At 46.3% G+C, this 25,909-nt stretch overlaps 2 protein-coding genes across 2 annotated transcripts in view; one reads left to right on the forward strand and one right to left on the reverse strand.

Moving 5' to 3' along the window:
- The window catches only part of NOL4L (nucleolar protein 4 like), a 384,060-nt gene that overhangs the window by 97,712 nt on the left and 260,439 nt on the right, over positions 1-25,909 (reverse strand). The window lies entirely within an intron of this gene.
- Positions 49-24,025, forward strand: POFUT1 (protein O-fucosyltransferase 1). The gene is made up of 7 exons (XM_079128291.1): positions 49-270; positions 1,797-1,918; positions 6,381-6,563; positions 8,065-8,177; positions 16,071-16,263; positions 17,789-18,031; positions 21,750-24,025. Exons 1-7 carry the CDS (start codon positions 138-140, stop codon positions 21,936-21,938), a joined length of 1,176 nt encoding a protein of 391 aa, XP_078984417.1. The 5' UTR covers positions 49-137; the 3' UTR covers positions 21,939-24,025.

A 25,909-nucleotide genomic window follows, 5' to 3' on the forward strand; every position in this document is an offset into this window, starting at 1 on the left:
TCCCGCCCGCCGGCGGGCTAGAGCGGCCGGGGCGGCGCGCGGGCGGCGCGCGGGGACCGCCGGGAGCGGGGCGGACGCTCGCGCCCCTCCTTTCCTCCCCTCCTCTTCGCCTGGCGCGCTCGGGCTCCGGAGCTGACATGGGCGCCGCCGCGCGGGCACGGCGGCCTCTGCCGCTGCATACGTGTCTCCTGCTACTGCTTCTGCCTCTCCCCGGGCTGCCCGCAGGCCCCTGGGACCCGGCTGGGTACCTGCTCTACTGCCCCTGCATGGGTAAGGCCTCCCGAGCTCTGTGCTCAAATCGAGAAACTGAGACCGCGAGAGAAGCCACGCCTCTGAGGCGCTCAGATTCCTTGACAGGTCCAGGAGAGATCCCCAGAGTGTTGCAGGGCCTGCGCCTCTCCTCTCTGCCTTATTTGCTAGGGCGCAGAGGGACCACGGTATACAACTTTCCATTTGACGGGTGAGGAAACTGAGGCTGGGAGAGGTTATGCGATTTGCTCGAGATCTAAACCAGCCTGGAGTCCAGTAAATGCAATTAGTGGGGCAGGTTTTGATGTCGCCGGTTCACGCTGGCTCCAGGCGATTTTCATTCATTCAGCAAATATTTATAGGATATCTTTTCTGTGCCAGGTAATTTTCTCTGTTCTGAGAATACAGAGGTAAGAAAGAGATTAACCCCAGGTCCTTTTGGAGTCGTGTTTTAGATGGGAAAAATAGACAATAAGAGATAAAGATGAAAAATAAGTAAGTGCATAGTTTCTTGAATGATGAAAACTATGGGAAAAAAAAGAGATGAGGGTAAGGAAGAATCTAAGGACCAATTGAAGGGTGCAGTTTCAATGGACTGGTATATCATCATTGTTAAAGTAATTCCTTCTTAGAACCCTCCAGTGGCCTCCATGCTCCTGACCATGGTCCTCCAGGCCCTGCATGATTTGGTCGCCCACTGTTCATCTCCACAACTCCCTTCTCCCCTCACCCTCTAGCTGCAGCCTTTCTTTCCTTCACTTTTGCCCCACCAGCTCCTTCCTCAGGTCTCAGCATAAATGTCACCAGAGAGGACTTGACTGATGTCTGCCCAAGTAATCTCCTTACTACTTCCCATCACTAAGCCTTTTCATTTCTTTCTTGAAATCATAAAAAAAAATCATCATTTTGTATTTGTTTACATGTGTCATATCTCCCCAGCAGGACTGAATGCCTTGAGGGTAGAGATCTTATCCTTGCTCACTCCTGTATCCTAGCACCTAACATAAAGCCTCATACATTGTGACCTCTGGATAATATTTGTGGAATGTACAAATGGAGATCTTGCTGGGGATAGCAAAAAGAATCAAATACAGTCCTTCCACCTGAGGCATTCACAGCCTGAGAAAACAGCCAGTACAAAAGCCAGAAAGTGAGAAAAGACATTTGAGGAAAAGAACTTAAGTTACTCAAATCCAAGGTGAGAGTGTGCAATTGGATGGGGGTTGGTGAATGGATCTTAGTGAATGATGTATTGGAGTTGTCTCTTCATGATCAAGTAATTGGCGATCCAGGTGGAAGTGCACTCCTGGCTCAGGCAACAAGAGCAAAGACAAGGGGTAATGTGAGAATTGTAGAGTATGTTGGGGAATAGCAGAGAATCTAGAGTGACCGAGGCAGAAGGAGCAGGACCTGTATGGCTTGATTGCCAGACCCAGGAGTCCAGACTTCCTCTCAGGCTGTGAGCTCTCCTTGGTATCCTGGCTCTCCCCACCCCCTGGATGCCCAGTGCCCTAGGCCTCACCTCAGCCACAACATACCATTTCCAGGGCGCTTTGGGAACCAGGCTGATCACTTCTTGGGCTCCCTGGCATTTGCAAAGTTGTTGAACCGCACCTTGGCTGTACCTCCGTGGATTGAGTACCAGCATCACAAACCTCCCTTCACCAATGTGAGTACTTCCCACTGACCTTGGCCCTTATCCACCCTTCCCCAGTCTTGCTGACTTCTGCTTGACCTCCAAGTCCTTCTCTAGGCTTCACCTCCTACTCCTATGAGCTTACCTTACTCTTTACTCAGGACTCTCTTTCCTGGAATAATAATGGCTAACATTTTTCCCGCACCTGCTGTGTGCTGACTCTATTCTGAGCACTGTGGAAGGATTAGCTCATTTTTCCCACATCTCATCCTCTTGAGGAAACTGGGGTTTAGAGAGATTAGGTAACTTGCTCAAGGTCACAGCTTGTAGACCTAGAATTCAAACCCATGTCTGTCTGGCTCCAGAGCTTGAACCTAAAGTTTTCATTTCCAGTCCTGATTAGTTCCACCATCCGTGCATTCCATTAGTAGGTGATGGATTCAGGGAACAGTGGTATATGCCTATAATCCCAGCTACTTAGGAGTCTGAGACAAGAGGATGGCAAGTTCAGGGCCAGCCTCAGCAACTTAGCCAGACCCTCTCTCAAAATAAAAATTAAAAAGGGCTGGGGATGCGACTCAGTGGTAACTCTACTGAACCCCTGGGTTCCGTCCTCAGTACTGCAAATAATAAAGAAAGAGAGGAGGGGGAGATGTGGGGTGGGGGCAGGGAGAGAAAGAAAGTAAGTGATGGATACAATTATCAGTTTTGAAGAAGAAACTGAGGTTGCAAGGCAAGGTGGTGCATGCCTGTAATCCCAGCAGCTTGGGAGACTGAGGCAGGAGAATTGCAAGTTCAAAGCCAGCCTCAGCAACTTAATGAGTCCCTAAGCAACTTAGCAAGACCCTGTCTCAAAAAAAAAAAAGAGGATATGGCTCAGTGGTTAAGCATCCCTGGGTTAAATCCCCAGTACCAAAAAGAAAGAAGGAGACTGAGGCCAAGACGGCAAACCCCAGTATTCTGTCTGCAGGTCTGCCTCTTATCCCATTAAGGGACTGGTTTGACATGGTATGCGTAGTATCCTCTAATTCCTAGCTTATTCTTTGTGTCTTTTAATGACCCCCTGTCTGCCTTTGTTCACACCATATCCCAATGGGCCTGGCAGTAGGAATTTAATTAATATTTAATGAATTGACAAAAAATTTCAATAGATTTAAGAAATAACACTAAGTATGTACAAAACACTGCATTTCATTCTTACAGCCTTTTCTCTGCATAGGTTTGTGTGTGTGGTTGTTTTGTTGTTGTTGTTGTTTGCTTGTTTTTTGTTACCAGTAATCGAACCCAGGAGCACTTAACCTGAGCCACATCCCCAGGCCTACTTGTTTATTTTGATACAGGATCTCACTAAGTTGCTTAGGGCCTCACGAAGTTGCTGAGGCTGGCTTTGAACTTGTGATCCTCCTGCCTCAGCCTCCCCAGTCTCATAGGTTTTATTTTTCCCTTTGCATACAGGAATTTGAAGAGGCTTTTTTTTTTTTTTTTTTTTTTTCCCTCTCCCTGTTGCAGTGATGGGGAATCAAACCCAGAGCTTTGTGAATGTTAGGCAAGCATTCCACCATGGAGCTATACCCAAGCCCTGGAGAGGCTATTAATAAAAATTAAAAGCCAGAGTATCTAAGACCATAGCTTAGCTTATCTAATTTACTAATTGTGTTACCTGGGCAAGGTACTTGACCTTTTTGTACCTCAGTTTCCTCATCTTTTTTTTAACCCAGGATTGAACCCAAGGGCACTTAACCACTGAGCCACATCCCCAGCCCTTTTTTTAAATTTTGAGACAGGGTCTTGCTAAGTTGTTAGGGTCTCACTAAGTTGGTGAGGTTGGCTTTGAACTTACGATCCTCCTGCTTCAGTGTCCTGAGTTGCCGGGATTACAGGTGTGTACCACAGCCCAACCAGTTTCCTCATCTTTAAAATAGCTTGGTAATAATTGTTCCTACTTCCCGTGCAAGAATTGAATGAGTTAATGACGGTAACATGCCTGGGGTGTTGCCATATGCCTCTCTCTTAGAATCAGCTGAGCTCCTCAATGCAAAGAACCTAGGACACGGGAAGTTCTCAGTTCTGGGATCTGTCAACGTTCTGAATTTTTTTTACTCACTCTTACATTCAGAAGTTGCTCATCCCCCTCCCCCTAGCTTGCTTACTTTCTGTCTCCTTGCCCTCTCGACCAGTTGTCATACTGAGTCTCCACTTCCTTACTTTTTGTGGGTTACTCAACCTGTCCCAATTGGGCTTTCCTTCCCTGCCGTGACTATTCTCACCGAGGTCACTAGGGACCTCAGAATTGCCAAATTGAGGCTTTATTTCTCAGTCTTTGTCTCACCTGACTTCCTGTGAGTCTCTCTCCTTCCTGAACTTACTCCCCTGGCTTCCAGGACACCACCGGTTCCTGCCACAGCCCTGACCTATCAGTATTTTCCTCTTTGTGTTGTGCTGGTGGCACCTCTCTCTCTATCCACTGTTCAGATGTTGGTGTGTGTGTCCTTTTCTGTTTGTGAGTTGTGTGGGCTCAGATGAGTCTACTAGATTCTGTCTGCCCAAGTTTCTCCATAAGTACTCTGGAGGTGGTTACATTCCTGCCTCTCAGAATTAGATGAGCAAATCCTTGTAAAGAGATGAGTATACACCTGGTACTACATCAACACTCAATAAACAGTAGTTGCTATTATTACCATTACTTGCTTTGCTATAAATTTCTGTTGACTCTTGTGGCTTTCACTGTTCTCCGTGTCCTATCAAATTTACCTATGGCTAAGACTCAGATCACAAGCCTGGATTTCTGACTCCTAGACCTTTGAGTCTACTTGGATATCCTACAGATACCTGAAAATCACAGAGCAAGAACTGAACTTGGCATCTTGCCCCACAAACCTGTGTCACCATCTGTAATCCCAGCCTTATTTTATGCCACCCCATTCACCTGGATGCCAACCAGGAACCTATTGGTTCCTGTTTGTGCGTCTCCTCACATACATGCATATACAACTCTGTTTCACCTTCCCTTGCATCTTTACCTGTCTGATCTGCTCCATCTCTCACTTAGATGTGTAGAAGCTGCCCAGTGAATGCATGCTAAATGCATACTTGAGCAAATAAAAAGACCATTGCAGTAACCTCCTGATTCCTCTCTCCTCTGCCACCACAATGATCTTTCAAAAAAGGCAGATCTTATATTATTTCTGCTAAAAAATCCTTCAGCTATACTGTCATTGCTAATAGTTAAGGTGTCTAACATCTGTTCATTGGAACTCCAGTTACCAGTGCTGGAAGGGTGCCTGAATTCAATCCGTTTGGGAAATATTCTCAATTCTCCATCCCCCAAAATCTGCAGATTCACAATGCATGTAAGCATGTTTAAGGCCCTAAAAAGTCCTGCTGCAGTAAATAATCAGCTAAAAATAGCATTTGTTAGGCCCCTTTAGTTCTGGAGCTTTTACTGCAGAACCTTATATCCACCTGAACTAGTACAGCATGTGTAGGAAACCCTGACTTGTAGGATGAAGTCCAAGTTTTGTTCCATGGCGTTTAAGAAATTTTTAAAAGTCTAAAAAGAATACAAAATAAATACAACCACCATTCATGTACCCACCACTAGAAGTGATCATTAACATCGTCTCCTTTTTGCTTTATTTTTTTGTTGTTAATAAAAGGTATGAAACATTGCAGATCAAGTTGATGAAAGATAACTTCTCTTGGCCTCTGTGGCTAATCCCAGTCCCTCTCCCCACGCCCAGGGGCAACCGCTTCATAGATTTAGTGTCTTTGGTGTGACTCCTTCTGTGCTCTTTTCTGTACTTCCATTGTAGCATTGAGCATTCTTGTACTCGTCTCCAGTGAAAAGTGCAAGAACTTCTCCAGGGCAAATACCTAGCAGTGGAAGGAGCGTTTTGATTCTATTGATGCTGACAGGTTGCATCCCAAAGTGTTTGGTCCAAAATATACACGTCTGCAACCAGCCATGTATGTGAGTGCCCCAAACCCACCTCCTTTGTTACAATTAGAGTTAGCATTTAAATTTTTGCTAGCCTCATGGGTGAGAAGTGATGCCACATCATGACTGTAATTTGCTTTTTCCTAATTATTAGTAAGGTTGCACATCATTTGAGAGTATTGGCTATTTGGGTTTCCTTTGCTGTGAGTTATTCACTCCTATCCTTTGCCCATTATTTGTCTTATAGATCAGCTGTCATTTTGTATCACAAGGGATACCACTGTTCGTTCTTTAATTTACAGATATCATCCCCGGTTTTGTCTCTGTCTTGACATTAGTGTCCTTTTTCTCAGTGCTAAGGATTGAATGCCAGACCTTACATAAGCTCAGCAAGTACTCTGCCATTTAATTATGTCCTGAACCTACTTTAGTGTCTTTTAACAGAAGTTTTTCATTGTCATGTAATTTGCAGTGTCTGGGATTTGGAGTGTATGGTTTTAGTAAATGTCTCAAAACTGGGACACTGAGGAAGGACCTTTGCCCCTCCTTTTCCTGTAGCTCCATGTGTCCTACCAGAAGTACTTCAAGTTGGAGCCCCTCCAGGCCTACCATCGGGTCATCAGCCTAGAGGAGTTCATGGAGAAGCTGGCTCCGACCCACTGGCCCCCCGAGAAGCGGGTGGCATACTGCTTTGAGGTGGCGGCACAGCGAAGCCCTGACAAGAAGACGTGCCCCATGAAGGTGCGTCCTGCGAGCCTAGGGGCTAGGGGCTCTTTCTTTTTTTTTTTTTCAGTTGTAGATGGACACGATATCTTTATTTTTTTATGTATTTTTATGTGGTGCTGAGGATTGAACCTAGTGCCTCACACATGCAAGGCAAGCGCTATACCACTGGACTATAGCCCCAGCCCGTTGGGGGCCCTTTCTGCCTGTTCTGTATCCACTAGGCTTCTGAGACTTTGTAGTAGCACAATATGTGGGGGAAGATCCCAGAAGGGCTTAGAGTAGAAAGATGGAGATTTGAGTTTATTTTTGGCATTTTATCAGCAGTGTCACCTTGTCCAGATTTGCTTCTTTGAGCCTTAATTTCTACCTACAAAATAGAGATGCTCAGCTGGGGTTGTAGCTCAGTGGTAGATAGAGCACTTGCATATAAATAAATAAAATAAAGGTTCATAGGGCTGGGGATATAGTTCAGTCGGTAGAGTGCTTGCCTTGCAAGCAAAGGCCCCAGGTTCGATCCCCAGCACCGCAAAAAAAATTAATTAATTAATTTAAAAAATAAATAAATAAAGGTTCATCAACAACTTTAAAAAAATGAGGAAACTTTAAAAAAAAAAAAGAGAGATGCTAGTCTCTGCTCCTTCTTGCTCAGAAAGTGTTAAGGCCAGGTATAAGAGTGCTGGTAAAGTGTAAAGTGTCACATCAGTAATAATAACTAATCCTCATTATGTCAGATATCATACTAAGAGCTCTGTGCATATTAATTCATTTAATCTCAAACTTCTCCATGAAGAAAGTACAAATAATATCCCCATTACATAGACAGGACCTTGAGTTTGGCAGAGAGGTTCAAAATGTTGCTCAGGGTCACACAGCAAATGTGGTAGAGTTGGGATTCAGCCCTCGGTAGTTTGACTCCATTGTCCACCCTCTTAACTTGAAGACTTTCCTGCCTCTCAGCAGGTAGATGAGAAGGTGCCATATTTTATTAGTAGAAATTTGCAAATTTCTGACACTTTGGGAATAAAACAATCTCCAGATATGTTTTTCAGTGTAGATGCTATGGCTTGGGGAGAGTGGTTAGCAGAACCATGAAAATTGAGAAAGGAGACCTAGCTTGCAACTCCCAGCACTGCGCTCACATGCTGTGTGACATTGGGCATGTGTCTTACCTTCTATGAGCCTTACGAGGGGGTCTATTAGCCAGTCTTGCAAGTCTCTTGAGGCTCTAGTCCATGGATCCAATCCCAATGTCTGCTCCTCCCTGGGCCCACCAGTGCTGGTGGGACTTGACATCTGAGTGGGAAAGACTCCACCAAACACTAGAGAACATTTCCTGCTGGAAACCAGAATGGAACCAAGCTACTCTTCTCATCCCTCAGCCCAGGGGCCATCCTAAGAGGGCGTTTCATCTTGAGTCAAAACACCCAGGGTTCCCTCCTACAGTTCCTTAGCCCTATTCCTGGGTGATTTTCCCCTGCCTTCCCCAAGTGAGCCTTCCACCACTCTTTTCTTACAGGAAGGAAACCCCTTTGGCCCATTCTGGGATCAGTTTCATGTGAGTTTCAATAAGTCGGAGCTTTTTGCAGGCATTTCCTTCAGCGCTTCCTACAAAGAACAATGGATTCAGAGGTACTTGGAGAGGGCAGCGGTGGAGGGGCAGGGAGGGGCATGGGGCTCATGGGCATCCAGCACTCCCGACCCTCTCCCCTCTACCCTACCCTGATGCATGAGAAGAAGGGTGTAGGCACTCTGATTCTGTGTGATCTGTTCCCATCTCAAAGCCTGACACAGTGGGACATTGACCTACCACAGGTTGAGCAAGAGCTTATTAGCTGATAAGAGATGTCATAAAAAGAACATTGTGCAGTCACATGCGTCTCAATTTCCTCCTCCAGGCGTGAGAATCACTCCCCTGTGCCTTCCCCTTCACAAGGTGAAAATTGGAAGCAGCTCCTAGAGAACAGCTTCAGGTGCAGACTGTGAAGTGATGTCATCCTTATAATTACTGGACGTGCTTTATTAATTGTATGCCAGTAAGCTCTATTAAGAAAAAATAGGTTAGCAGGGCACGGGCACAGTCTGTGAAATATTTATAGAGCGTCTGTCACGTATGAGTCAGTACTCAGAGGCCAAGGTAACATATAGAGATGAGGACTACTTGGCCCTGGCCTTTGGGGAGCTGTAGTCTAGTTCTGAGATGATAACTCACATAGGGTACTTGCCATCGATGCTGTGGCATGGCAGGAAAGAGCCTGGTCTTAAAAGTCAGACTGGTTAGGAGACAAGAGGAATGTGAATTCCGGCGTGGTCATAGAACATGGCGTTCAGTAGGCCAGAGACAGACTAATGTAGATAAACAAGCACAGGCTCAGGAGTAAGACAATCCGAAGCTCTGACCCAGCCCAGCCTCTTGCTCAGTAATCTCTGGAAAAGCCACTCCAGCTCTCTGGCCCCAGTTTCCTTCTTGGTTTAATGCAAAGAGTACTAACAATATCTCCTCCTACCACAGAAAATGCATAGCATATAATAAGCGACCAACCAAATTAGCTGACACCTGCCTTCTTTTATTTAACGCAATGAGATATTTTTTGAAATGGCTATCATCATTTTCCCTTTATTTTTATTTGAGATGCTGGGGATTGAACCCAGGACTTCTTGTATGCTAGGCAAACATGTACCACTGAGCTACAGACCCCCAGCCCTCAATTTCCATTTTACAGATGAGGAACTGGCTTGGTGAAATTAAATAATTTGCCCAAGGTCACAGATCTGTTGTATAGGCTTTTGGGGTTTGTATGTAAAATATTTCCCCCATACTGGGGATTGAACCTGGGAAACTCTACCACTGAACTATACCCCAACCTTTTTATTTTGAGGCAGTTTTTTTTGTTTTTTTTTTTTAGGGGGTGGAGTTTACTTGAGATTGAACCCAAGGGGTATTCAAGGGTATTTAGCCACTGAGCCACATCCCTAGCCTTTTTAATTTTTTTTTTTTTTTTTTTTTTTTTTTTTTTTGAGATGAGGTCTCACAAAGTTGCTTGGGGCCTTGCTAATTTGCTGAGGCTGACCTCGAATTTGCAATCCTCTTGCATCAGCCTCCTGAGTTGGGATTACAGGCAAGTGCCACCACACCCTGCTTGAAGCAGAGTCTTGCTAAATTGCCTAGGCTGGCCTTGAACTTGGAATTCTGCCTTAGCCTCTTGAGTATCTGGATTATAGGCATGTGTCACTGAGCCTGACCGTGTATATAAATCTTGAAAAAATAATAAGAGCTAATATTTATTTTATACTTACAGTGTGCCAGTTACTGTCTTAAGTCTTCAAATATATTGACTTGGGTTTAATCTTTCCATGAGTCTGAGGGTTATGTTGTCATCTGTGCTTTACACATAAAGAAATGGAAGCAGAGGATAGTGAAGTCACTTGCCTGAAGTCACAAAGGTTAAGTAGTTGGGTTCCACTTTCAGCCTACGAATTCACCTATTTGTTGGGTGCAGTGGTGTATGCCTATAATCCCAGCAGCTCAGGAGGCTGAGGCAAGAGGATTCCAAGTTCAAAGCCAGCCTCAGCACCTTAGCAAGGCAACTCAGTGAGACCCTGTCTCTAAATAAAATGTTAAAAAGGGCAGGGGATGTGGCTCAGTGGTAAAGCACCCCTGGGTTCAATCCCTGATACCCCCAAAAATAAATAAATAAATAACCTTTTCTGTGAACCTCTTATAAGTGGAGATATGCATTTTTTTGTGTCTGGTTTATTTCATATAGAATAACGTCTCCAAGGTTTGTCAGTATTGTAGCTACATGTCAGAACATTTTAAGACTGAGCAGTATTGCTTGTATGTATATAATACATTTTGCATGTCCATTCATCTCTTTTTTTTTTTTTTTTTTTTTGATACCAGGCACTGAACTGAGTGATACTTCACCACTGGGCCACATCCCCAGCCCATTTATTTTTTACTTTGATACAGGGTCTCAGTAAGTTAACTAGTGCCTCACTAAGTTGCTGAGGTGGACTTTGAACTTGCAATCCTCCTGCCTCAGTCTTCTGAGCCTCTGGGATTACAGTCATGCACCACTGTACCTGACTCCATTCATCTCTTTTGAATGATGCTGGGGATTGAACCCATGTCCATGTTCCATTCATCTCTTGATGGACTCTTGTGTTAACTGGGCAGCGTTTGCTTGTGGTCTCTTATGGCTGCAGTCAGCTGCCATGACTCAGGTTATCTGAAGGCTTGATTCCGTTATATGGCCACGTCTTACTCATGACTGGTGATGATGCTGGGTATCACCTGGGAGGTCAGCTGGGACCTTTCACAGCCTGTGTACCTGTGCCCTCACCTGTGGCCTGAGGTTTTACAGTATGAAAGCTGGTTTCTGAGGGAGAGCATCCAAGCAGTGTCCCAAGAGACAGAAAGTAGAAGCCGCTGGCTCCCTAAGCCTGGTCTGGCTGCCTGCACAGTGTTGCTGCTATCAGATTGTGAGGGGCATAGAACTCACCTAGCGGAGGAGATTCAAAGATGTGACAGCCATTTTTTGTTGTTGTTGTTAGTATTGTTTCACTTGTTTGTTTTGTTTTGAGATGATGTCTTAGTATCTTGTATCTCGCTATATTGTCCAGGCTGGTTTTGAACTCCTGGACTCAAGTGATCCTCCCACCTCAGCCTCCTGAGTACCAGGGAATATAGCTGCATGCCACCATGCACTTTGATGACCATCTTTAATCTGCCACATAAGAGCCAGGCATGGTGGTGCATGCCTGTAATCCCAGCAACTCAGGAGGCTGAGATAGGAGGATCGCAAGTTCAAGGCCAACTTAAGCATTTTAGTAAAACCCTCAGTAACTTAGTGAGATCCTGTCTCAAAATAAAAAATAAAAAGGACTTGGGGATATAGCTCAGTGGTAAGGTGCTCCTGGGTTCAGTGCCCAGTATGATAGATAGATAAGCTGCCATATAAGAAATCATAGAGGTAGACAGGGGTCAGACTGTACAGTGCTTGTAGGCCTTGGTGAGGCAAACTGTATGAAGCCTGTGAATGATCAGTGGGGCAAGCGTGAGAGAGTATATATTAACTATTTTCTAAGATAGTGGACACTTGCTTGCTGTAAAAAAAAATCCTCCCTGGGGAATGAAAGTAGAGTGTGGAGAACCCGAGGGCAGCTGTACCTGGGCTTGTATGACTGGGCAGTTGTCGCCCTTTGCTGGCCTCAGTGCTCCATCTATAAGAGGAAGGGGTGAGCAAGATCGGCCTCACTGAGCAGATCAGTGGTTTCCAAACAGTCGTCAGAGTTCCTGAGAACTGCCCACAGGGCCTTTGTCAGGGGCAGAAAAGGCCCCCAAAGACCAGGTTGGAAAGGCTCAGTTCCTCCAGCCCACCACCTTCAACCATTAACTCTCTTGTATATCAAGCCTCCAAGTAAATAAAAGAAGTTTGTGGGCCACAGATTCAAGGCATATCAAACTTAAGTTAGGGTACGTGTAACCAAAAATCCAAAAATAACTGCAGACTAACAACATAGAGTTCACCGTTTTCTTAAGTAAATGAAGTAACTGGAATGTGCAAGTCCAAGGCAGGATGGCACCTCCATAGTGGCATCAGGAATCAGACACCTGTCTTTCTACTCATTTCTCCTACTAACTTTTATCCTCAGTATTACCTCCCGGGTCAAGATGACAAATGAAGCGCTAGCCATCACACATCATATTCCAGGCAACTCAGAGGTCAAAAGGAGCAGAAGAAGAGCGTATCCCAGTTTTGTTTTTCTTTCCCTAGAGACACAGGGTGTACTATGTTACCTGGGCTGGCCTTGAACTTAAGCTCAAGCAACCCTCTTGCCTCAGTCTCTTGAGTAGCTAGGACTACAGGTCTGTACCACTGCACCCAGATACCCTCACCTTTTCAAGGAACCTTCCTAAAAATTAATTGTGATTCTTTTGTTTATATCTCATTAACTAGTGCAAAGGCACATAAGCCATGCCTAGCTGCAAGAAATATGGAGAAATGTCTTTATTTGGGGCTTCCAAGTATCTAGCTGAAAATTGGATTCTAATAAAAGAAGACAGATGATTCTCTCCCTCAAGTGATTTCTGAGGCTCTTTCCAGCTCTGCTGGTTCTGTGTCTATGAATACCAAGCAGAGCTTTAATTCAGCAGATATTTATTGTCCATTTCCTTTTGGAAGGCCATGGGCCATGATGCTGACCCAGTCTGTATAAAGATAGAAGGCCTGTAAGTACGTAGTATGTCATTCTCCAAGACTGCAGCCTCCCCGAAAGGACAGACTGAGACCTGAGGGATGAGGGGGAGCCAGCTCTGCAAAGAGCTGGAAGGGAAGGTAGTCCTTTCTGGCATGGATATCAGGAGCAAGGCCCTGACTTTCTAATGTCCCTGTGTCTTCTGCACTCAGCATAATGTCCAGCCACTGGTACCATAAAGGTATACTGAGTATATGAGTAGATGTTGTGCACAGAGGAACCCCAGCCTGTTGGAGAATCTCGGCAACATGGGTGAAATAGTGAAGCACCCAAGAGCCAACCGCCTTCTGCTAGGTAGTGACCAGGCTAAGGACTGACCTGGGGCCAGTAATCAGGGGACAGGTGGAACTGGTCAAGTTTTCTTACAGTCAAGACCCTACTCCTTGCTTGTCAGCACTCTGACCCTGTGACCTCAGAGCAAATGAGCAGATCAGTCTTAGCTGCTTTTTGGGTCGGAGTTGACACTGTTCCACTTGGGCATCTCTGTGCTGGTCCAAGTAGAGAGGACAGACATTCAAGGGTTAGCACAGGATTTTCCCACGAGGTCAGGGACAACTCAAATTCTGATTTTTATCCTAATGATCCAACCTAATGGAGGATTAGAAAACACTTATTTTCCTTTCAAAGTTCTTTGAGGTGACATCTGCAAGGAGCTTAGCTAAAGTCCTGGCCCATAGTAGGTCCTCAGATACTAGTTTCTTCTTCCCCCAACTCCTGACAACCTGCCTGGTCTTTCTAATAAGTTCTCTGAATCTCTCATTGATTTATTCAGAAAGTGTTTATGGGCACCTACTGTATGTTAAGTCCTGTGCTAGGGCCTGAGAATCAGAAGAATAACCTACAGACTTGGCTATTGAGATGCTTATTAGACGGGTGGGAAAAAGGGAGTGGGGTCTTAGGAGTTAAAAACATAGGTTCTGGGCTATGGTCATGGCTCAGTGATAGAGCACTTGTCTAGCATGTGTGGGGCACTGTGTTCGATCTCAGCACCATATATAAATAAAATAAAGGTTCATCAAAACTAAACAAATACATATATATATTGTTTTTTTAAAACAGGTTTTGAAGGAAGTTGTCTAGACTCAAATCCCAGCTCTACCAAATCCTAGCTGTGTGACTTTTGCATGTTATATAACCTTTGTGCCTCGGTTTTCTCATCTGTTAAAATAGCAGTAGAACTTATAGGGCTCTTATGGAAATTTCATGAGCAATTAGAACATGGCCTGTTACTTTATAAGACTGTAGACCCTAAAAAGGGCTGGGGAGTTGGGGATGTAGCTCAGTGGTAAAGCCCCCTTGGGTTCAATCCTTAGTACCACACACACACAAAACACAGCCCTTATGAAGTAGGAACTGTTATCAGCTCCATTATTACAGATAAAGAAACTAAGTCATGGGTACGTAGATAAGTAGATAAGTGTAATCAGGCATAGTAACACATTATCTTCGGGAAGGGAAGGAAAAGGGAAATATGTTAGGATAGGGCTTTTTTTTTTAAATCTGAAGCAAAGCAAAGTTTTAGTTTCTGTCAATATAGGTCAAAGGTATATGGATTCCTATTTTCTGTATTTGCCTTAATGTTCGAAATATTTCATAATTTTTATTTGAAGTTTTTGTTGCGGTAATTGTAGATTCACATGCAGTTGTAAGAAATAACATACAGGTCTCATGTACTCTTTCCCCCAATGGTAACATCTTATAAAACTATAGTGCAGTATCACAACCAGGATACTCACATTGATACAATCCACCTATCTTGCTTAGATTTCCTGTTTTACTTGTATTCACCTCTGTGTGTGTGTGTGTGTATTCTGTGCAATCTTATCTTGTGTGTAGGTTTATGTATCCACCACCACAGTTAAGAAACTGGTTCCATCACCACAAGGACCCTTGTATTGCCAATTTATAACCACACCTACCTCTCTGAACACACACCATCGCTAACCACTAGCAACACTAATCTCTTCTCTTTTGGTTCTCTGCTCTGTTTTGTCATTCCATTATTATATCAATGAACTTTTACAGTACGTAACCTTTGGGATTGGCTCTTTTCACTTGGGATAATTCCCTGGAGAGCCATCCAGGTCATCGCCTGTGTTGATAGTTGACTCCTTTTAATTGCAATAGTATTCCTTGGTACAGATGTACCAGTGTGTTGAACCATTTACTCATTGATTGACATCTGGGTTGTTTCCAGTTTGGGGCTGTTATGAATAAAGCTGCTGTGAACATTAGCGTACAGGTTTGTGTATGAATATAAGCTTCTATTTCCTTGGAATAAATGCCCAAGAGTACCATGACTGGGGCCTATGGTAATTGCATGTCTAGTTTTATAAGAAACTAACTGCCAAACTGTTTTCCAGAGCGCTATGCCTATTTCATAGTTTAGAAAAGGATTTTGCTGGCAGGGGCAGGTATTCCAAATAGAGTGAAGCAGTATGCAAGATCTGGAGTTTGAAAGTGTGTTGTCAGTTCATGGGACAGCAAGGTGTTTCATGTTGCTGGGATGGAATCTGGGTTCAACTGAAGAGGGAACATACTCATTCAGTCAATCAACACATATTCACTAAGCTCTTATCTGTGCCATGTGCGCTTCTAAGCACATCAGAGGCACTGTCTCCAGAGGCCTGGCTTCAACAGAAAAGACAGATGTGAAATATTGCAAAACACATACCGTATAAATGGGGAAAGAGAATCCTGGGAGGTTATGATGGGGACATCTGCGGACCTTTGGTACATCCCATGAGGGCAGGGGCCTTGCCAGTCTCTTCCTGGTCCCAACACATAGTAAGCAATCAATAAGTATTTGATAAGTTTTGAACGAATGATTGATCCAGTATACACTCCCTGTGAGTGTGACCCAGCCATTGCCTATGTAAGCAGCTGCACGTCTGAGTCGCGCCATGTGGGTAAAAGGGCAAAGGCTTGGTCCAGACACCCCACCCTGGAGTGAATTACTGCTCCACAGATTGGAAGCCAGCATGACATATAAAAGGCTAGAATGCTCTACTGTAAATTTTTAATTGTTAAACAAGCAAAGAGGGTTGTAAATTCCGTGCGGCGGGACAGTATTGCATATTGTGCCTGTTGCCGCCACCGAAGTTTCTTATCAGCCCGTTGGGATTTCACAACCTCTTTTGCTTCTTGCATGTTACAGGGCCCCTCTGCTGGGTCTCTGGGGCATAGTGCAGTGCCATCCTTTTCTCCGTGGGGATGGCAGGCAGGCTCTCTCTGCATCCTCTGACTTTCCTTTATCCCATCTAGATTTTCAGCAAAGGAACATCCTGTGCTCGCCCTGCCAGGGGCCCCAGCCCAGTTCCCTGTCCTGGAAGAACACAGGTCACTCCAGAAGTATATGGTGTGGTCAGACGAGATGGTGAAGATGGGAGAGGCCCAGATCCGAGCCCACCTCATCCGGCCCTATGTGGGCATTCATCTGCGCATTGGCTCTGACTGGGTAACTTCCCCTTCCTCTCACTGGCTTACCTGAACATGTGCCTGAGCTGAGCAGCTGTGACTGCAAGGATTGACCCCAGATTCAGTCAGGGCAGAGAGAGCTCGCTTGACCAAGTCTGTGGAATTATGTTCCATGATTGCTGAACAGCACCTGTCGGAAGCATGACTCTAGAGCAGTCTAGAGCCAGCTCTCATTTTAATAGTTGCAGTTCGTATCCTCATTTTGTAGGTGGATAAACTGAAATATCAAGCCAGAGTCCAGGTCAGGCAGCAGGTTGAGAGAGGCCCACAGCCTAGGGGTCCTCTGTCCCCACAGGATGCTTAGCTGGTGGATTCCATGTTGAAAAATAGCTATGGATTTGGATGGGGCTCCCAAGAAATGAAGATGTCATCCTCCCAGAATTTGAAGGATGCTTAAATGTACAGAAGTCTCATCAAAATACTCTCCATGTGAAAATCACAGAACTAGTATGGACTGTCTGCTTTAATTTACCTAAGGAGATATGATATATAGAAATGTTAGAAGTGCTCATTGTTGAAATTGAAAAATACCAAAATGTGCAAAAATTATATTAAAACTCATTCTTACTCAGTTGATGAGGTAATCCCACTTACCTACCAGTCCCTCTGCCTGTCCTGCTTCCACATTGGAAAGGAGCCAGGCAGAATATTTTATGAGTGGTCTCAGCCAAACATTCAAGGAATACCTCCCATCTATGCTTTTCTAGAATATAAAATGATAAAAAGATAAAAGATGCTTTTTTTTTAAACTAGCATAATACTAAAACCAAATTTTAATAAGGTCAACTCAGATTATTATAGCCGTTCTCACTGATCAACATAGATGCATAGATCCTAAGTAAAGTAAAATCCAGGAACATACTAAAGAGCATAAGACATAAAGTAAAATCTATCCCAAGAGTGTGATGAAATTCCTGTTTTTACTGCCCAAAGAAAAATCACATGATCATCTCAGTAGAGAATAAGAAAGCATTTGATAAAAGAAAGTTAACACCCATTCATGATTAAAAAGAAAAAACTCATAACCAGCCAGGAATAGAATGGACCCACCTTAACTTGATAAAGCTATCTCTCTGGAACCCACAGCAAACATTGTTACCTCCTGGGGAGCTATCAGAAGTGTTTCCACTAAAGTCAGGAATCAGATAAGCCTGTGGCTTATCACCACCACTCTTACAATTCTGCAGATGTCCCAGATACTGCCGTGAGACCCAGAAAAATTTTACAACACCCATATCCCACCATTCAGAAATAATCACTGGTATTCCTGTGGTCCACTTCCCTCTTCCCTTAATGCTTTTTAAAAAATGCAGTCGTGGGGCTGGGAGTGTAGCTTAGTGGTACGGTGTGGGCTCAGCTTGCACGAGGCCCGAGTTCATTCCCAGCCCACATACCACAAACGTGCGGGCGGGCTCCCGCCGCACAGCTGTCCTTTTCTGCTTACCGGTTCTTGCTGCTGGGGTCAGGGCAGCCACTCTCTAACTCTGCCCCCACCCCTCCTGCAGAAGAACGCGTGCGCCATGCTAAAGGAGGGGACTGCAGGCTCGCACTTCATGGCCTCTCCGCAGTGTGTGGGCTACAGCCGCAGTACAGCCGCCCCCCTCACCATGACCATGTGCCTCCCGGACCTGAAGGAGATCAGACGGGCCGTGAAGCTCTGGGTGAGCGCGCTGAACGCCCAGTCAGTCTACATTGCCACTGACTCTGAGAGTTACGTGCCTGAGATCCAGCAGCTTTTCAAAGAGAAGGTATGCTTGGGTTCCAGAAAATACAGCAAGAAGGGAAGGAGGGAGAGTGCCAGCCGGGCCTCTGCTCCCACCATGTGCTTCATGTTCTCCCCGCACCAGCCTTTTGCCTGACCTCTCATTCCTCTCCATCCCTGCCTTTCCTCCAACCCCGGCTTGAACATCTCCTCTGCAGATTCTGACCAGTCTTCCAGTAGCTTATGGGTCTTCCCAGGGAACACTCATGGCACTTTCTAGACTGTCTGAGAGTAGAGTGGAAATGTTTGTATTTCTTTCCAGGAATTGTGGATTCCTTGAAGGCTGAACCCTACTCTTGTATTCCCCAATGTTTAGCCAAGTGCTTTGATCTCTGGGGGCTGAGACCCTGCCTCACTGCCACCAGTGTCTGAAACAGTGCCTGACACAGTGCACATTTGGTTGCATAAGGACATAGAGTAGACCCTGGGAAGAGATCCAGTACAGTAGAAGAGTTAAAAGCCTAGACTCTGGAGTCAGAGAATTGGATTCAACTCACTGAGCAGCCTTGTAAACATTATTTGACCTCTCTGTGTTTCTGTTTCCAAATCTATAAAATAGGACCGAATAGCACCTGTCTCACAGGGCAATTGTAAAGATCAGGTGTAAAGAAATTAAAATGTGCCAGGTATGGTGGCACATACCTGTAATCCCAGTGGCTCAGGAGGCTGAAGCAGGAGGATCACAAGTTCAAAGCCAGCCTCAGCAACTTAGGAGACCCTGTCTCTAAATAAAAAGTTAAAAGGGCTGGGAATGTGGCTCAGGGGTAAAAGCCCCTCTAGGTTTAATCACTGGTACTGAAAAAAAAAAAAGTTTCCCACTACAAAATAAGTACTTAGTAAAGTTAGATATTGCCAGGTGCAGTGGCACACACTTAGAATCCCAGCTACTCAGGAAGCAAAGGCAGGAGGAGTCCTGGTCTGAGGCCAGCCTGAGCAACTTAGTGAGACTCTGTCTCAAAATAAAACAAAAATAAAAGGGGGCTGGGGATGTGGCTCACTTGCCTAACTCGAATAAAGCCCTGGGTTCAACCCCCAATACCACCAAAAAATGGTGATAATAACAATAAAGTTAGCTCTCATTAATAGTAGAAATAGTGGTTGATAAATAAAGGAAAGATCTTTTGTGCTTCGTGAATGTTGAAGGGAGCCGCAAATAAATGTTTACGGAAGTATGTGCATAAGTAACAGAATGTGTTTGGTAAATGTTACTATAGCAGTGAAGAGTCGGTAATGAGAAGGGTGTGGATCAACAAAACGACTGAATTAATAGTAAGCATTCAATAAGACAAATGAATGAACACCATAAATGCTGAACAGACCTTAAGAGGCAGACATTGGGAGCCACTGGCTTCATGTCAACAGGCTCCTTTCTTTTCCTATGACAGACAGGAAGCTCCAGCTGGTGGAGGAAGTGCTGGGTCAGTACATTTTGGTCTCCTAGCCCCCATTTAACAGAAAGTCAGAGCTGGGAGACAGCAGGCATCCTCTCACCCTGCCCTTCCATGTTGTGGCTGACCTAAGTCCCAAGAAGGGACAGAATTTACCCAAGAGGTCCCAGAGCTAATTATAGTGACCGTGACACAGAGTGGGTAAGTTTCAGGTGTAGGTGGAATTGTGGGGGATTTTGGCCATGATTAAACTGGTATTATTTTGTTGCTACAATCCACATAGAAAGATGATGGTTTTTGTTACATCAGAAATCTCAGTGGAACAGCAAAGCACTTTCAGCCCAGCTCAGCCCCCACCCCCCTCGCCTCTGTACTTGGTTGAAGCATTTGGAGAGTCCCAGGGAGTTTCTTGTGAGCTTTAGAGCTGATGCATTTTTTTATGCTTTGAGTCTTTTGCTGTTTTCTATTTCCAGTTCCTGTGCCAGTCTTCTCACTTCTTCCCCTCTCCTCAGCCCTCTCCTCCATGGGCTCAGATCCCTCCCTTGGTCCTGAATTAACCTTCGCCCTTCCTTTAAGCTGGGCCAGTGCTCAGTTAGGGATACTGATGATTAAGATGTGCTCCTTCCCTCCAGGGCTCACAATTTTGACCCAGATAGAGAACTATATGTTGGGATGGGGGCCCAGGGGGTGTTTCCTTCATTCATTTGTCCACTCAGCAGATGTTTACTGAGGCAGGCTCTGGCTGGGCCTGGCCAGCACAGCAGTGGAGTGTGAACTGACACAGCTCCAGCCCCAGTTGGGGGCAGGACGCAGTATTAATCAGAGAATCACTAAGGAATGGAAATCACAAACCGAGATGTGTGCTCCAAAGCACGGCCAAAGGGTTCTGAAAGAGCTCAGAGGAGGTGACCCTGGCCCAGATTGGTGGCCAAGGAGAGCTTCTCCGGGGAGCTGCCACTTGAGCTGAGAAGCAAAGGGTAAGTAGGAGCTAACCAGTACAGCAAGGTACACCCTAGCCTTGCACGGTGGCACATCCCTATGACCCCTGCTTCTCAGGAGGCCGAGGCAGGAGGATCAAAAGATTAAGACCAGCCTGGGCAACGTAGCAAGACCCTGCCTCAAAATAAAAAGGACCGAGATGTAGCTCAATGGACTGAGTTCAGTCCCCAGTACTAGAAGAAAAAAAAAGACGGTGTACACCAGACAGAGGGAACAGCAGGAATGAAGGTCCTAAGAGGGAGAGGGAGGGAGCCTGGCTGGCAGCAGCTAGAGTTCAAGGGATGACAGTCCAGAGGCGATCTGAGCGGAGCGTTGTGGGGTACATTTGTGATGTGTCACTTTATCTGAAGGGCAGTAAGCACTCGTTTGGAAGGAAGGAGAGGGGCAGGGGCATCTCAATATTTTCCTCTGGCCGCTCTGTGATGAGCAGGCCAGGAGAGGCAGTGAAGAGGCCATTGTAGTAGATCGAGCAGTGGGTGATAGTGGCTGGGCCCAGCGGCCTGGGGCAGCTCTTCACAGGAAGATCCATCTTTGGAAGAACCTCAAGGATAGATTGAGCAGGACTTGAGGCTTGGAGTGGGTATGTGGAGAGAGATGTCCACATCCACACAGCAGAGCTGAGTGGTGGGCACTCTCTGCTCGGAGCAGGATTTGGTGAGGGAAACCATCAGGCAGGACTTTATGAGAAAGGTAGAATATGAGCTGAGCCTTCAGAGTTTGCTGGGGAGTTTCTTTTCACTCTTTTGGTGCTGGAGATGGAAGCTGGGCCTCGTGCATGCTAAGCACTTACTCTACAGAGCTGCACCCTGGCCCTGGTCAGGATCTTTTTTTTTTCTTTCTTATTTTTTTGCGGGAGGAGTGTACCAGGATTGAACCCAAGAGCATTTAAGCACTGAGCCACATCCCCAGACCTTTTTTGTATTTTATTTAGAGACAGGGTCTTGCTGAGTTGCTAAGTGCCTTGCTAAGTTGCTGAGGTTGGCTTTGAACTCGTGATCCTCCTACCTCAGCCTCCCAAGCTGCTGGGATTACAGGCGTGTGACACTGTGCCCAGCAACCCTGGTCAGGATCTTAATGGGTGGAAGAGGGTGTTCCAGGCAGAAGAAACCGGAGTGATGCATTTGGAGCTGAGGCTGGAGGGGCTGGAGGAGCGGAGTACAGGCTCCTGGGAGGCAGCTGGGCAACACTCCTATCACACCTGACCCCACGTCTTCATCCTCTCTGTCCTCCCTTTTGTCCGTAACCTCAGCTCCAGGGAAGAAGTTCGAGTCCGTGGCCAGCAGCCACCAGGTTGATGCGTCTGCCTTTCTTCTGCAGGTGAAGGTAGTGAGCCTGCAGCCTGAGGTGGCCCAGATAGACCTGTACATCCTCGGCAGAGCTGACCACTTTATTGGCAACTGTGTCTCCTCCTTCACCGCCTTCGTGAAGCGGGAGCGAGACCTTCAGGGAAGACAGTCCTCTTTCTTCGGCATGGACAGGCCCCCTCAGCTGCGGGATGAATTCTGATCCTGGCTGGAGAATGTCACCAGTTGCAGCTGGTCCTTTCAGCCAGGCCTGGCAGCCAGAGGTGCTCTGTGGACTGCAAGCTCCTCTTCTTGCCCTCCAGAGCTGGAGAACAGTATCAGGGACTTGTGGAGGAGGGAGAAGTTTCATCCCCAGGCTTCTAGGAGCAGGGCATCTCCCACCTCATGTGCTTCCTGGTTCTCCTGGGAATTTCCCACAAAGGTAGAGCATTCAAGTCTCTGTCCTTTGTTCTGCCCTGGGGTGAGCAGCCTGGGAAGCCGAACTCTCTCCAGAGAGGTTTTTATATAGAAGGATATTTATAGTTTTGATACAAGGTCATGGCCACCCCAGGACCCTCCTTCATTTTTAAAAGTCAGTGAACTCCATTAGCATAGATACCCAAAGTGACCTTAACCGAATGTGGCTGCAGCCAGGACTGGGGTGGGTCTTTTGGTCACTCTTCCAGGTGTCCCCCAAAGTGGCCCTCAGACCCATCCCCACTGCCTGACCAGAGCCAGCGTCATCCCCACTTCCTAGCCGTGTCCGTGTTTGGGGTGTGAATATGCACCTCTGTCAGAACACTCAGCAAGTGGACGTTAACAGTCATGGCGCTGGGCAGTGCTCCAGGGCCAGCGGCGCTCACGTGGCACAGTCCCGGCTCAGAACCCAGCAAGCCTGCTGATCACCGTATTGTTTCTTGGTGGTTGGTGGCTGCTACAGACCTGGCACCTCGGGGTCCTCGGTGGATCACTGGGGTCAGGGCTGTGGGCCTGACAGGATCCTCTGAAGGCTGCCCCTGAAAGGGCCTGTGGGTAGGATTTGAGTTGATGTCCAGAGCCTATTCTTCCCCTGACCCCGTCCTGTGGTTTGGGAGACCTCAAACCACTTATTCGCAAAGGAGTATCTGCCAAGCGTCTGACACATAGAAGGTGCCCAGGGTCCAGAAGCCATTGGAGTTCCCAGTGTGGAAGCAACCTTTGCCCCTTCCCATCAGAGGTGATCTCCGCCAAAACCTCGAGGTGCTAGGGGTTACCACCCTAAGGTTCTTTGTCTCTAGATGCTGCGGTTTCCATAACACCTGACTCCCAAGAGCCTGTGATTTCTTTTGAGCTCACAGTTCTAAAGTTCCACATCAACACCTGTGGCCTTTGATCCTGGAGAGGTGACCCAGAGCTCCATGAGGGGCTTCTCCCTTGATTGCCTTTGGGAGGAGATGTTTGTGGTCAGGGTCAGAGATTGCAGGAGGATCTCTAACACCACGTCAGCGTTTGCTCTGTAGAACTGGTGCCTGGCTTTACCGAAAGGGCTTGTAGAGTTTTCCCTCCTGGAAACACAGTGAGGTGTTATAAACCCTGGGTAGACTCAAAGCTGGCTTAGCTTTCCAGCCTCACCCTGAGGAAGGGCCGCAGACAAGGGAGCCTGTGCGCTCTCTGCCTCCACTAGGTTGTTGAGGCAGCATGGCTTGCTGGCCAGTTCCGTTCCTGACTCTGCTGTTCATTTTCATCTGGTGTTCACAGCCTTACACTAGGCACACGCTCTAGAGTCGGGGCTGCAGTGGGCCATCAAGATCAGCGGGATGGGCATGGCAGGAATCTGACCGGTGCTCTAGAAGAGAAGGTGCTGGAGCCCTTGGCAGCCTCAGCTGTGATCTGTGGGCAAGCACTTTACTCTTTGACCCAGCTTCTACCCTGTAAAATGGTGGTAAAACCAACGGGTTGTCGAAAGGCTCAAATCAGTTAAAGCATGTATGCATAAGAGACATCATAAACTTGAGAGACAAAGGCGCACACGTAACTGTGGGTTAATCTGGCTGCTGCTTGTGCACACTTGCTCTGTGCCAGGCACCGTGCTTGCCAAATGCTTAATGGGCATTCTCTTGTTTAGTCCCCATCCCAGTCCTGAGAAGCAAGAACTATTATTATCTCTTTCTGCATAAGGAAAAAAAAAAGAATGCTCAGAGAATTCTCATAATTTCCCCAATGCTGTGCAGCTGGTGGTGATAAGCCAGAATTTGACCCCAAAAACCAGTTCTCTTAGCCACCGCCATGCTCCGTTGCCTTCAGTTCACAAAATGCACTTTACACTGTGTGTCATGGAGACCTCTGCTGGGAAGGATCAGCCGTTTTGACTTCCACTGGGCGCTGGCTGTGGGTTTGCCATGCAAGGTATTGGGGGAAGTGGTCACCCACGAAACAGTGCATGTGAAGTCGACAGCTCCCTCAGATAGTTATGTAGTTTGACATTCTCATTAAGCACGTGTTTATTAAGCACCTACTATGTTCCAGTCTCTGTGCTGGGAAGAATGGATGCAGCAGAGAATCAAACCTAGTCTTTGTTCTCAAAGAATTTACATTCAAAAAAGTAGAAGACAAATTGAGCATATTGTGGAAGATGTTGGTGCTATGAAGAAAAATAAAGGACTTAGGGCAGCAGTGGGAAAACTGTTTCAGATAAGAAGAGCTGCCAAAGGAGGGAAGGAGCATATTCCCAGCAGAGGAAATGGCATGTGTCAAGGCCCTGTGGCTAGCACATGCTCCTGAAGAGCAGCCAGGAGGTCAGTGTGGCTGGAGTGGCAGGAGCAAAGCAGGGATCCAAGCAATCAGGTGCCACTCCCATAGCCAGAGCGCCGTGCCAAGGCCTAGACTCGACTTTTAGTAGGAGAGCTACGAAAGCCTAAGCAGGGTTCTGGACAGAAGAGGATGATGCTAGATTACATTCTTGAAGGACCCCTTGAGCTGGCATGGGAAGAGGAAGGGTGAGAGCAGAGACCAGTGTGGGGCTGTGGCCCAGGTGCAGGCGAGAGACGAGGGGGCTCATCCCCCTGAACTGGAACTCCAACAGCTTCTCCCGGGAGGCCCAGGCCATCATTGTGTTGAAGAAATGGCCAGATTCTCAATGTATAGATTTTTATAATTTTTTGAAGATATGAATCTTTGCATAGTTTTAATCATGCAGTATATACGATTTAATGTCTTTTTTTACTTAATAGTATATCATATTTTCCCTGTTCATAGCCTGAATAAATTAACTGTCACATTCCATTGAGGGGTTCTCCATAGTTCATCATTTTCCTATTATGAAACCTTAATATGGTCTAAATTTCTCACTTGCTATTTGAAAAATATTTTTATTTTTGTAAAGATTTTGCTTTATTTGAAATACTTGTCAAGGTGTGGGGCATAGTGGTGCATACTATAATCCCGTGACTTGGGAGGCTGAGGCAGGAGGATCACAAGTTTCAGGCCAGCCTCAGCAACTTAGACCCTGTGTCAGAATTTAAAAATCAGAAAGGCTGGGGATGTAGCTCAGAGGTATAGTACCCGTGGGTTTGGTCCCCAGTACCATACCCAAAAATAAATAAAAGTATTTATTGTGGGAAAATTCAGATACACAAACATTGTGAGTGATAAACTGAACTCACGTTTTTAATACCGTCAACATGTTACCAGTCTCGTTCCGTTTACTGACCCATTCCAGTCTGTTTACTGGAGTCTTTTAGAAACGTAACCTGCGCTTGGGAGGGAAGGGCCAGCAGGGTCTGTCGGCTGGGGCACTGAAGGAGGCTGCGAAGAAGAGGAGCCCTGGCTGCTTCAGGGGATAGGGCCCCAGCCACAGGGAGCTTCCCTGACTTCCAGAGTGACCTCCAGGCAGATCTTCTTACCCCAGATGCCTTACCTCCACGTCACAGGTGCTGCTGCGGTTTCCAGCGCTTCCTTGGAGTGCTGCCCAATAAGGCAGATTCCAGAGCCACCCCTGCCTAAAGAATCCAAGTGACTGGTGGGTCGTGTGCAGGAATCTGCATTTTTATTTATTTCTGAGCACCTGCAGGTGATTTTAATGCCAGTGACCCAAGGCTCGCTTAAATTGTGGTCATGGGACAACAGTTGGTGGCCTCACTTGGGGGAACTTGTTAGATGCGCTGAGTCCCATGGGGCTATAAGTTTAGCTCAATGACAGGGCTCCTGCCTCGTACG

Source organism: Sciurus vulgaris (genome assembly GCF_902686455.1).
Source record: "Sciurus vulgaris genome assembly, chromosome: 2".
NCBI lineage: Eukaryota > Metazoa > Chordata > Mammalia > Rodentia > Sciuridae > Sciurus > Sciurus vulgaris.